Source organism: Hypomesus nipponensis, chromosome 8 (assembly GCF_054491055.1).
Source record: "Hypomesus nipponensis isolate SF chromosome 8, ASM5449105v1, whole genome shotgun sequence".
Classification (NCBI taxonomy): domain Eukaryota; kingdom Metazoa; phylum Chordata; class Actinopteri; order Osmeriformes; family Osmeridae; genus Hypomesus; species Hypomesus nipponensis.
In genome coordinates this window covers 4,350,001-4,363,652 of record NC_140368.1, presented here as the reverse complement: position 1 = coordinate 4,363,652, position 13,652 = coordinate 4,350,001, and the positions used below count along the sequence as shown (strand labels likewise).

General features: G+C 51.7%; 1 protein-coding gene across 3 annotated transcripts in view; it reads left to right on the top strand.

The window, feature by feature from the left end:
* The window catches only part of stau2 (staufen double-stranded RNA binding protein 2), a 68,164-nt gene that overhangs the window by 30,183 nt on the left and 24,329 nt on the right, over positions 1–13,652 (top strand). For 2 of the 3 annotated variants that reach the window (XM_084703274.1, XM_084703273.1), the window contains exons 12-13: positions 2,697–3,043; positions 12,561–12,674. In XM_084703274.1, the coding sequence (XP_084559400.1) occupies positions 2,697–3,043; positions 12,561–12,674 (461 nt within the window). Of the gene's footprint in view, positions 1–2,696; positions 3,044–3,347; positions 3,447–12,560; positions 12,675–13,652 lie in introns of those variants that run through there. The other variant, XR_014766329.1, reaches the window with a different exon arrangement.

Below are 13,652 nucleotides of genomic sequence, written 5' to 3'. Positions count from 1 at the left end.
TGCGGACCACGGGAGACTGCACACACGTACTGCACACACACACATACTACACACACATACTACACACACATACTGCACACACACACGGACACACACAATCGCTCCCCACTCTCCTACTCACACTGCCACATACACACACACTCGTACCATACACAGCTGATGTCATGTTGGCTGACACCTTTCAGTTTTTACGACACTCCGTGTTTGGTCAAAGGCCTGTGAGTTTTACTTGTGTAAATTGAAATTGAAGTTGTCGTCAAACGACTGGGGAAAATAACCAAACCTTGAAGCCTCAGCAGTTGTGTCAGTGTTGGCCTGGGCAGAGGACCTTGTTTGATTATTCTTAGGGATTTGGACTGAACTGCTGTTTTCATTTAGTGGTTTCCTAGTTCTGGAGTTAATGTGGCACACTCTGCAGCTTCTCAGAAACCCTGGGCCTGTGTTCTCATTGGCTGGCTGGGGCTAGCATCCTCTCCCTGAGTTCTGTTTCTACCACATGTTAATGACCACACCAGTCCACGTCTACACTGTAGGTTATCAAGACGTTTCGCAAACGGTTGCTCTCAAGGTGGTTTTGTGTGCGTGTGTTTCGATAATCTGTGTGTGGGTGTGTGTGTGTGCCTGTCTGTGTACGCATGTGCTTGTGTGTGCGAAAGCTCACATGTGAAGGTACTGTGTGTGTGTGTGTGTGTGTAGCTCACGTTAACTCAAACAGGAAGTGGCTGTCTGTCATGCCCTGGCTCCAGCTCTCACTCACAGCTGTTGCTTCTACACACAGCTGCTCTTCCTGTCTCTGGTGACCTTGGCTGGGCTACGGGGGCCGCATGGTTTTCACATCCAGCCACCCTCCACCCCCCAACCCTCCACCCCACAACCCTCCACCCCACAACCCTCCACCCCCCAACCCTCCACCCCCCAACCCTCCACCCCCCAACCCTCCACCCCACAACCCTCCACCCCACAACCCTCCACCCCTCCAACCCTCCACCCCCCAACCCTCCACCCCCCAACCCTCCACCCCACAACCCTCCACCCCACAACCCTCCACCCCTCCACCCCACAACCCTCCACCCCTCCACCCCACAACCCTCCACCCCTCCAACCCTCCACCCCACAACCCTCCACCCCACAACCCTCCACCCCCCAACCCTCCACCCCCCAACCCTCCACCCCACAACCCTCCACCCCTCCAACCCTCCACCCCCCCAACCCTCCACCCCACAACCCTCCACCCCACAACCCTCCACCCCTCCACCCCACAACCCTCCACCCCTCCACCCCACAACCCTCCACCCCTCCAACCCTCCACCCCACAACCCTCCACCCCACAACCCTCCACCCCACAACCCTCCACCCCCCAACCCTCCACCCCACAACCCTCCACCCCTCCAACCCTCCACCCCCCCAACCCTCCACCCCACAACCCTCCACCCCACAACCCTCCACCCCCCAACCCTCCACCCCACAACCCTCCACCCCACAACCCTCCACCCCTCCAACCCTCCACCCCCCAACCCTCCACCCCCCAACCCTCCACCCCACAACCCTCCACCCACATGTCGGCCTCCCCGTGCTCTCCCAGAGCCCCCTTCAGCAGACGCCCACGCCACCACCGAGTTGGGGAAGGACCGGGATAAGTGTTGGCCATGTTGCTTCGACCTATCCTCCTCTGACGGGTCTGTGATCGCCGACACGCAGGTAGAGGAGGGATAAGGATGATGGACTGATCCTCAGGTGGGGTGTGCATGGGAGCGTAGCTGCCGCTAGCTGTTCAAAGCATCTCCTACGACATGGCGTGTCTCCTGTTTAGGAGAGGCCAAAAGTAGTTCTCTCCCCAAGGCTTGCCCCCCGGGCCCAACATAGGACAACTTAGGCCTTAGGTCTCTTTGAGACAAGATGTGTTATGGTGGATGTGGTTCTGACTGTTACCGTGATGGAGTTTGTGCAGTTGCGTGCTTGTGATCCAGCACAGCTTGGTGAGATGTGTGTGAGAGCTAGTCTTGAGAGTTTCCCAGCGGAGGCTTGGTTGAGACCTGCCAGACCACATGAAACCAGCATCTTCGTTTGGTAGAGGAATGCCTGTGGAGGGGAGAGCCAACGTATGCACGCACACACACAGACACACGCACACGCACACACACCCACACGCACACACACCCACTCACACGCACACCTCTGCCTGGTCTGGCACTGACTGACGGTGGAATGTGTGTGCAAATCATTTTGACAGGTAATGATTTGAGCAGTAATGACCCTCATCCTCTCTTCCCCTCTACCTCTCTCCCTCCACCCCGCTCATCCCCCTCTTTTGGACCTCTCTGTGTGACCCATCTTTCTCTCAAACATTTCTCATTTCCTTTTCCATCTCCCCCTGACCACTCCTCCTCCTTGTCTCTCTCTCTCCCCCTCCTCTCTGTCTCCCTCTGTCTCTCTCTCGCTCTCTCTTTCTCTCTCTCTTTCTCTCTCTCTCTCTGTCTCTGTCTCTCCTCTCTCTCTGTCTCTCCCCCTCCTCTGTCTCTCCCCCCCACTCTCTCTCTCTCTCTCTCTCTCTCTCTCTCTCTCTCTGTCTCTCTCTCTCTCTCTCTCTGTCTCTCTCTCTCTATGTCTCTCCCCCTCCTCTCTCTCTCTCTCTCTCTCTCTCTCTCTCTGTCTCTCCCCCTCCTCTCTCTCTCTCTCTCTCTCTCTCTCTCTCTCAGCTCAGAAGGGCCTCCTCCACCTCTCCCCAGACGTCTACCAGGAGATGGAGGCCAGCCGGAAGCAAGGAGGGGGTCCGGGTTCCGGGGCCCCCATAAACTACCTGACCCCCAAGGACATGGGCCCCTGCTCCGCCCCTCTGGCCCCCAGCCACACCCCTTTCTACAGCAGCACTGCCGGCCCCACGGCGACGGTCGCCACGGCGGCCATCGCTAGGGAACTGCTGCTGAACGGCTCGTCGCCCACGGCTGAGGCTCTGGGCCTGAAGGGGAAGAGCCCCACCATGCCTTGTGTCTCCGTCCAGCCTGCCCAGCAGCTGGAGTACCTGGCCCGCATCCAGGGCTTCCAGGTGAGGCTCCACACACACACACACACAGGCGTGCAGACACACACACACACACACACGGCCCTCATACTGTGTCTCCAGGTGAAGCGGACAGAAACCTTCTCATGCTCACTAACACACACATCTGGGTGATGGAGGAGAGGAGCAGGCCCACCTGTCCCAGGCCCCACCGCACCCTCAGTGGTTTGGGATGAGGAACACAACTGGAAACACACTCTGATGTGTTTCTGCAGAACAAGTGTGCAGTTTGGGGGTGGTCGTGGGGTTTGGCAACACAGCAGATCTGCTTCCTCTTCCCGGCTGTTAGATGCTGATGGGGAGCGCTCACGTAGGTACACACAGCTAAACCAGCAGGGGTTCTGGCACACGGCTGCTGCCCACTTGACTGGACTGTGCAGGCACACAGGTGAACACACACAAATCCACACGTGCACACACACAAACATGGTAGAAAAGTGTGTGTGTGAGAGCAGAAGGGAGACTGGAGGGAAACTTCCAGTGTCGTGTACCTCAGTCCTGATACCAGCGCCTGGTCGTTGAGTTGCAGATGCTTTATATCAGCTCCAGCAACAACATTTTATCTTAACCTGCTGAGGGGATGTTAACCTGCTGAGGGCTCCTTTGAAAGGCCTTTGTTATTGCTCAGAGCCTTCCTGTGTGTGTGTAACCCGAGAGAGCACCGAGGCCTGGCCAAGCCCAAACACACACACACATGCTCACACAGAAACACACGCATGCTCACACACACAGACATACACACTAATAGACAGGCATACTGTACACAGCAGGTTGTGCTTAGAGTGGACGGGATCACTGGGCCGGGCCCACTGTGTAATCAAGCCCCTCATTGTCCTCGAAAACGCCCGGACCCCTACAAATGTTTCACGTGTGTGTGTGTGTGTGTGTGTGTGTGTACATAAAGGGGGAGCTCAGACTGTAACTGAGACCTGCAATGTTTTGAATGTTTTTCTTATTTCTTATTATTGAGTGTGTGGAATGGACTGCCTTGTTGAGAGGATATGAAGCTTGTTACAGACACATTCAATCTCATGAGCTTTACTGAGCCTAACTTTACCACAGATATTCAGTTTCTCTCCAAAACATGAACGATTCTTAATATTTGTATGAATGTCGGGGCCATTATCTATACTCAAGCTATGTTATGAACAGTTCCTCCTCTCTGTTCACCTTGAGGATTAACACGGGGAACATGCTGGACAGTATTAGTCCATGCAGAGGACTGTACACATGATGCATACCTGTACAGGAAAAGCAGTTTTACTCACAATTGATTTGATTGGGAATTGGCTTGTCTTGCTGCTTTTTAATACGCAGCAGACCACTGCACATGCCAGTTTGATCTTGCACGCTGGCATCCTTTGGCTGTGTGTGTGTGTGTGTGTGTGTGTGTACTATCCATTTGGCTCAATGTTGCTGGCATGGTGGGTAACTGCAGTAGGGCAGAAACACAGGAATAGGGGGTAATTCAGAACACATGGAGGATTGGGGGGACACACGGGGGAATCTCTCTCCCCTTGCCTTTGTCTCTCCTCTTTTTCTTTCCCTCCCTTATTTCTCTCACTGTTTGTCTCTCTCCTTCCGTCTCCCTCTTGTCTTATTTTCCCTCCCTCCCTCCCTCCCTCCCTCCCTCCCTCCCTCCCTCCCTCCCTCCCTCCCTCCCTCCCTCCCTCCCTCCCTCCCTCCCTCCCTCCCTCCCTCCCTCCCTCCCTCCCTCCCTCCCTCCCTCCCTCCCTCCCTCCCCTCTTTTTCATTCCATATATCTCTTCTTTCCCAATTCTTTCCTTAAGAAATGTTTCACTTCCTTTTTCTCCTGAGCCGTCGACAGACACTTGCTGTATCTCACTTGAAACCGTAAACATCTGACTAGCTGAACATCTGTCCCCCCCCCCCAGCCTGGCAGCCACCAGCTGCCTGCCCATCTGCCCAGCCCTCTAACATCACAGGTCTAATAGCTTCCTAGCTGGGTGCCTTGTGCTGCTACAGGACCTGATGAAGGACTCGTAGCCTCTGGAATATCCCAGAGGATGGAGATCCCCGTGTGAGCCAGGAGGTCAGGCCGATGAAAACCTACTAAACGTTGATTAAAATGAGTTGATGTGGGTGTTCTTTGAAGACTTCTTCAGGGTATCCCGGTGTCCAGGCTGCCAGTGTAACTAGTGACCGGGCCCTGCACCTGTTTCACTGTACTTTTTGGTCTTGCTGCCTTTGCTCACATAACTTTCCCATCGGCCCACTCAGTGACTGGTGATGGGCGGATGCATCCACGCCAGGAGGGGAGCAGGTGGAGAGAGGGAGAGAGAGACACCAATAGAGAGAGAGAGAGACACTGATAGAAAGAGAGAGACAAAGGGCATAGTTCATGTATTACGTCAGTCCAGTGGCGGGCGCTTTGTCCATTCGAATTAGAGCTGCAGACCTGGAGTGAGGCAGTAATCGGAGGTGTCGATGGAAGAAAAGAGAGAGTGGTGGGGGGGGGGGATTTGTCATGGTATCGAGTCATAGGATGTAGGCTAGCCTGCTCCTATACCACCTGCAGAGCGTGAAGCACAGCAGGGGTCGCTCGAACAGGCCCTAGCACCTGCCCCCTGAGAGGAACCACGCGAAGCAGAACTCGGACCAGCGTCAAGAGCCCTTTCGCTTGGTTCAGAATGAGTTAATAGCACCTGATTGAATCCAGCTCAGTTTGTTTATGCTGCCCTCTATGAGCATCACTCAGTTAATATGATGCCTGGCAATTTGGCGGCTAATGGAAATGTAGCACCTTGAGAATGGTAACGCTACAGGTTTTATAATTGGCTGTTAAACACAGTAGAAGTGGTCCCATAAGATGGTTTTGCGATATGCTGGAAAACATGACATGTTGTCTTGTGTAACGTATGGAGAAAATACTGAAATTATAGTGAATTCAAAAAGTTATTTTACATTAAAATGTGTTAGAAACTGTAGTGTGTGTGTGTGTGTGTTAGTGCATAGAATGTGCACGTTGCACATTGATGTGGTGTTTACGGGTATATCAGGACATGCGGCTGTATGCGGCTGTGTGTGTGTGAGCTTGGTCATGGTATGTATGTCAGGCCTCTTAGTCTCTGAGTGGGACGTGTGCAGAGGCAGGCAGACTCACACTACCATGTCATGGGCGTGTGTGTGCAGGGAACACATGGAGTGCATCAGTGTGATTCTATCTGACGGGCCACCTTCTGAACCTGCGGGCGATCCCACTGTCCTGGGGGGAGGAGAGGAGGCCTGTCCTGGGGGGGGGGAGGCCTGTCCTGGGGGGGGGGGAGGCCTGTCCTGGGGGGGGGGGAGGGGCTGTCCTGGGGGGAGGAGAGGAGGCCTGTCCTGGGGGGAGGCCTGTCCTGGGGGGGGGAGAGGAGGCCTGTCCTGGGGGGAGGCCTGTCCTGGGGGGGAGAGGGCTGTCCTGGGGGGAGGAGAGGAGGCCTGTCCTGGGGGGAGGCCTGTCCTGGGGGGGGGAGAGGGCTGTCCTGGGGGGAGGAGAGGAGGCCTGTCCTGGGGGGAGGCCTGTCCTGGGGGGGGGGAGAGGGCTGTCCTGGGGGGAGGAGAGGAGGCCTGTCCTGGGGGGGGGGGGGGGGAGGCCTGTCCTGGGGGGGGGGGGAGGCCTGTCCTGGGGGGGAGAAGAGGCCTGTCCTGGGGGGGGGGGGAGGCCTGTCCTGGGGGGGGGGGAGGCCTGTCCTGGGGGGGGGGGGAGAGGGTTGTCCTGGGGGGGGGAGAGGGTTGTCCTGGGGGAGGAGAGGGTTGTGCTGGGGGAGGAGAGGCCTGGTGGGGGTTGTCTGCCGGCGGGGATTAGGGACAGAGCTCAGCCTCGGCTCTGTTTGATTCCCATCTTACACCGCCGCGTTGGAAATCCCACGTGAATGAAAATATGACCGGGACCCGGCGACCGATGTTGACGTACGCTCGGAACATCTGCGCTGGCGGCCGTTTCCCAGGATGTGCTGCCGCTCTGTTACTTCTTCTGCCGGCTGAGGAGGAAAACCACTTCAATGGTGCCGGCAACACCTCTGTTTGGCAACACCAAACACCTCCTCATTTCCCTCTCTTCTCATCTCTCTCACTATCTTTCTCTCTCTCTTCCTCTCCTTCTGCCTCTCTGTCTCTCTGCCTCTCGCTCTCTTTCTTGCTCTTTTTCTCTCTATCCATCCATCCATCCATCTTTTTGATGCTCTGAAGGAACATCAAACGTTCTGCCCTCTGATGGAACGTTCTGCGTCTTTCCAACGGTCTCTGTTCCCCTCCGCCGTGTGGCGGTCCAGTTTGCCCGTCCCTGGTGGGTCTGGGGTTTACATTAGTGAACACACGGTGGAAGTGCTAATGCCTCCCTGTTTGATTCGTGCGGCGTCCTGATGGCTTGCAGCTGCTCTCCGTGGCGTGTTTGTGTGAGACGCCATCTTTGAAAACAAGTTTTGTTGATGATATAAATCAGACAGTTGATGCAACGCTGGCTGGCTGGCTCGACGCACAGTCTCCCTCTTCCATGGTGGCCGTCTGTCTGTGTGTGTGTGTGTGTGTGAGTGTGTGTGTGTGTGTGTGTGTGAGTGAGTGAGTGAGTGAGTGAGTGAGAGATAGCAGTTTATGATGAATGGAGCGTGTGTGGTGAGAGAAAGTGATGATGTTAGTACACCACAATCAAGGCCATTTGTAAACCCTTAAATCAGAATCTCTTGGTCTGCCAGTCCTAGTTCCAGAACTGGCACACAGCAGGAACTTCAAGCCAATAAGAGTAAGCATTTCGAGGATGATCATTACACAATCTTTATCTGTCGATTATAGGAAATAGATGATACTATTGTAATGATTACCAATCAGAGTACTTATCCTTTTCATCTGATGACAAAGACTGACACTGCCTGTGTTCCCTCGGGCGCCAGACAAGGCTGTGCGCTCTGAACCCTCTCACTTCTCCGAGCAGACCTGAAGAGGCCGTGTTCATCTTTAGATCAGGGGATATCCTCGCCTGTCAGTGGCGCTGTTTCATCTGGAGGAGTCCAACTGCAGTGAGCTCATGCACGTACACACACACACACACATGTATACACACCCACCCACACGCATACACACACACACACACATGTATACACACCCACCCACACGCATACACACACACACACATGTACACATGTATACACACACACGCATGCACACACACACACATCCCTGCCACAGTTTAATAATGAATGAGAACATAATGAGAAGTCATTAGAAGTCATTTTAAAAGGGAGGGGTCCTAGTTAAACAAGATGGGTTGCTAGGTTCCTGAATTGGTTTAAAATAGACTTTTCACAGCCAGATATGAGGCCTTTCTGTATCCTGGAACACAACTGCGACATTTCTTTCTTAGTCTGATAGTCGGGAAATAGCAGCACGAGAATCTACATGTGCGTTCTGAATAGTCCAAGAGATGCTCTTGTTATTAGCTTTTACCCTTCAAACCTGGTTCCCGTCCCTTTCCTTGAAGTAGCTAAACAGGGAGTTCCTTGTTGCTAGTTTGCTCCTCGGAAATCCTGTTGTTCTGCTGCGATGGCTGTACAGCTGCTGTGTCCATGCCTCCTCTGTCCAAGGCGTCTTGTTTGCTTCACCCCTCAATCCCTTTCCTGTTGGGGCTGTGGAGGGTTTCTGAACAATGTCCTTAAAACACACTTGACCCCAGAGCTCTGACTCTCAGCTCTGCTAATTGCTTCACACTAACAATAGCATGTTGTCTCCTTGGGTGAGATGCAGGGTTTATTTATAGTCAATGTCATGTTGTTGATGTTAAAAAAAAAAAATCCGCTATCCCGGACTCACCCCTCGTGCTTGTGTGTCTTGTTCTGATTCTGTTAACCCTGTCCAGTGGACGTCCCTTCCGCTTCCCCTCTGAACCTGCAGCCACAGCCCTGGCAACAGACACCCTGGCAACAGACACCCCGACAACAGACACCCCAACAACAGACACCCTCTTGTCTCTCCAACCACTTATTTTCATTAATCTGCCTGGTTTCTACCTAGGCCATGCCTTACGGTTCGATCTGCTGTCGTGTGTATTGATTTCGCCTTCATGTGCTCAAGTAGTGTGGATGTGATTGCGTGTGTGTGTGAGCGGGTGAGTGTGTCTCGGTAGAGAGGTGTGTGTGTGTGTGTGTGTTTGTGTGTCTCGGTGGAGACAGACAGATCTCCGAGAGGAAGAAGCGTCAGCTTTAGAGGCAGGTGTCAAGAGGTCGTTCCACATTAGTGCAGCGGATCAGTGGCAGGCCTTGCGTAACTCTCTGCTCCTTTGTGTCCAGAGGAAGTGGATTAGTGGCTGCTGCGGGGGAGACCTGGGCTGATTAGTTAGGCCTAGTTAGAATGCCTGGCACTCCCCCACATCACAGGGCCAGGGAGACTGCAGGAACAGAGAGATCAGGAAGGGCGGTTGTGAAACGGAGGGCCGTTCGCAGTCCCAGGACTCCCATAGGGCCCCTGGGAAGACGTTCGCAGTCCCAGGACTCCCATAGGGCCTCTGGGAAGACGTTATTCGAAACCTTTGGTGAAAAATGTGTTGGTTGATGACTTGGATGGTCGACGCCGTAAACCGAGAGTCATCTGTTACCTAGCGGTTGTGTTGTGCGAGACACCTTGTGACTTGAGTCCCCTGATGGATGGCCACCCTGCTGGATCGCCTGCTCTCAGCGTTAGGACAGGCCAGGGCCTGATTACACTAACGCAAACCTCAACTGTCAAAACAATTGACAGAATGAGGAGAAATCAGTGTCACTTTTGTCAGTGGGACGTGTTAATCATGTGGGTGAAATAACGTCATGATTTGTGGAAGGGTGCGTCAGTCCCATGGCCAATCACAATACCAGTGATGTTTACTGTTGTCTTTTGGAGCGATTTTGAACGCCATTACTGTCTGTTATGCCTTCACCTGGTAATGTAATTTAATTGTCTAGATAACCTAAACAGCTGCCATCCACATTATTGGAAAGATCTGTCAATGCCGTTAGACGACAATTACACATAGTGATAGTCAAATTAATGTCCGCAGTAACAAATTTGTAAACAGTGACCACAAAGAAAGCTTTTTTTTGGGGGGGGGGGAGGGGCTAAATGTATGTATGATTTGTGTGTGTGTGTGTGCGTGTGTGTGTGTACTAGTCTATTGTAGTTGATGTGAGAAGCCTCATTCTCAGCTGGGGGCCTGACAGCTTGCGATGGATGAACCAGCGGACCAGTGTCCTGCTGACCAGACACCATGATTGCACAATACATCACAGCTACGGCTCTTTATGCTGTTTTAATGAGCTAACACACTGGACAATAACACACACACACGCGGGATCATCACACACACACACACACACACAGTCTGAGACACGTACACACATCCCAGTCACACACACTTGGAGAACTGTGACCCAGTTCCCAGTTGAAGGAGTTATCGACAGCATCTAAACACACACCCAGTAGCGCATACACAAAGAGACACGCAAACGCACACAAAATCGAACCTGCTTCCAGCTTCCACCGCACGCTGTCAGACAGAGCTGCACCTGGGAGGGATTACGTGAGAGAACACACCAACCTGGGCATCTCATGCAACCGTGCCAAATGTATAATTTTCTGGTAATTTTTACAATACCCTTTTTCCTGGAATGTTGTCAGTATTCATACTGAAAAAGAAAGCTAAGCGAAACGTGTCTTTATTTGGGCAGGTAAAGTGGTCAGAGTTAGTGGCAGCAGTCTGGAGAGTTCAGGGCAGATTAACCTGCCACAGGGTCTTCTCCAAAGCTCTTGTTACTATATTTATCGCTCATACACATAACAGATAGCATTCCACTCTTTATCACCACCAAGACGTCTCCCCTTCAACAGGTGTCTGCTGCACGCAGAAGATGTATGAGGGAGGGGAAGAAAGAGAGAGTAGAAAAAGACTGTGTGTGTGTGTGTGGATGGGTTTGTTTGTGTGTGTGTGTCTTTGTGGGCAGGTCTCCATGTGTCTGGTCTTAGAGGTTCCCCCGCCCGCGCCTCCTCCTCCTGCTCCTCACAGGAGCATAACTCACACACAGACACACTGCGCTCGCTCTGGAAGCCTTCAGTCACAGGTCATATACGTCTGTCTGTCTGTCTGAGCGCGTGCACACACCACACACACACACTCGGACACACAAATGCACGGCATATTAAGGATATCTCGGTTATACATCGTACACGTAGAACAATAAATGAAGTGCCTCGGGAAATAATTCAGACCCAACGTTTTCCACTTTTTGTTGTGTTACAGTTTTAATTTGATTTTTTTTTTTTTTTTTTTAGTTGCCATCTGTCTACACAGTTTCCTTAGTGGCTAATTGAAAACATGTTTTTGTTCATTTTTCTTGAACATAAGTATTTATGTGTTGTGCTTAGCATACAAGAGTCCTGTCAGTCCTTTAAGTGTTGTTTGACAAAGTGCCAGGCGTGTTCTCCAGTAATTTGACTCAGGTGTGGCTTCTTTCTTGAGACCATAATGGCTCCAGAGATGGCCTGAGCTACTTGCAGGTTCTCCTATCTCCAATAAAGCTGTTTTCAACCCAGTTCCTCTGCAGAGTGACCATTAGGTTCTTGGACACCTCCAAAACCAAGGTCCTTCTTGCCGAGTTTCTTAGTTTAGCCAAATTAGCAACTCTGGTTGTTCCAAACTTCTTCCATTTCACTGTGATGGAACCCATTGCTCCCAATAACTTTAATCTGCCCTAGTTGTATGTCTCAACACAAGGCCTTGATAATTCTAATTGTCATGGAGAATATCAGGTGCTTTTATCACTGATGAATAGCCTTCATTACAATGTGCATCAAAACAGGAGAGTATCTGGTGCACTATTTATGACTCTTAGAATCTGAGATTATTAACATATGACTCACTCACTCACAGACAGTTATCCAACTTACATGCATCACTCACATGAACTCCGAGATCATTGTGTATCCTGTGATTGTAATTGAGTTTCCTTCTCCCAGTTTCTCGTGCCTCTGATGTTCTTTGTTCCTGGTAGTTGCTGTTGTGGGTATTTGTACCATTAAAGTTGCCTGCAGCTGTCCTGAGCAGAACTAGGCCAACCAAACACCAACACAAACCCACACACACACACATATTCACACAGAGAACTAGGCCAGACGGGCAGTATTACCAAAACCTTGGATCCCAGGGCCAGGGTGTCCCTAAGGAACAATGTCATAACAGTCCTGATTGCACAGCATTTAGGAATGCCTGCATAGTTAACCTCTCAAGATGAGGGGTCACCTGTGATGTCATAGCCAACCCTGCCATCGTGGCGGGGGATATTTGGCCTCAAAAACCCTTTGATCAATATTAGAAATGCTAGATTGGCTTTAGTTTTGCCGAGTTCTCACCCAAAACACTAACTCAGAGCGTTTAGGAAGATTGTACTTTTGTTGGTGCTGTGTCAGCACTCCTTAGCTTGTGATGGAAAGGCGAAAGCAAATGATTAAGTTGTGTGTGTGCTTGTCTCTCTGCCTCTCACAGGTGCAGTACAATGATGGGCAGAATGGCAAGGAGTTCATGACCTACCTGACCCTCTCGCCTGTGCAGATGACGTTCCATGGCATTGGGAGCTCCCTCCAAGCCAGCCATGACCAGGTAGCTATGCTAGGGTACTTTACAGTCCTGCTGTGTAGCTATGCTATGGTACTGCCAGACTGGGTAGCTATGTGCTATGGTACTGCTGGTCTGGGTAGTTATGCTATGGTACTGCTGGTCTGGGTAGCTATGCTATGGTACTGCTGGTCTGGGTAGCTATGCTATGGTACTGCTGGACTGGGTAGCTATGCTATGGTACTGCTGGACTGGGTAGCTATGCTATGGTACTGCTGGACTGGGTAGCTATGCTATGGTACTGCTGGCTTGTAGTTATGCTATGGTACTGCTGGATTGTAGTTATGCTATGGTACTGCTGGACTGAAGTTATGCTATTGTACTGCTGGTCTGGGTGAAATTATTCCTGTCACACGAGAATTAATATGAAAGCTTACTTTTCTGTCCTTGTTGTCAAATGACATTAACTGTCATCCTGACCCAGCATGTGTTCTGTTTCCAATGCAACTGAGGGGCCGATGTGTGCCTCTATGGGTGGTGCTGGCTCCGTTTGGTTTTCTGTTATTGAACTTTTTCCTTGATTTAAGGATCGTCTCAGGCTTGTCATGAACGTGCTCTTGCCTCCAGTTATCATTAATCAGCAGCTTCAGAGAACATTTCAAGTCCCTCTGTCCTCGTTCTTGATAAGAATCAGACGGTTTCCCCTCTCCCTCCAAAAATATTCCCCCCCCCCTCTCTCTCTCTCTCTCTCTCTCACTCTCTAACTCTCTCTAACTCTCTCTCTAACTTCTCCTCTCTCTACCTCCCTCCCTGCATCTCACTCTTTCATAGTAATTACCGTCTCTGAAATTTCTTTGGGATCTCCCCCTGCGTCCTGCAAGTGGCGAGCAGCACCCTGTATTCAGGAGGTGATTCTTTGTCTTGCGTCGCCCAAGCAGAAAACCCTCTGCTTGCGTCCTATCATTTCAACATAGGAGCCCTCTTTGTCCTGGCTCCTTCAAAGCTTTATTAAAAGGCTGGGCC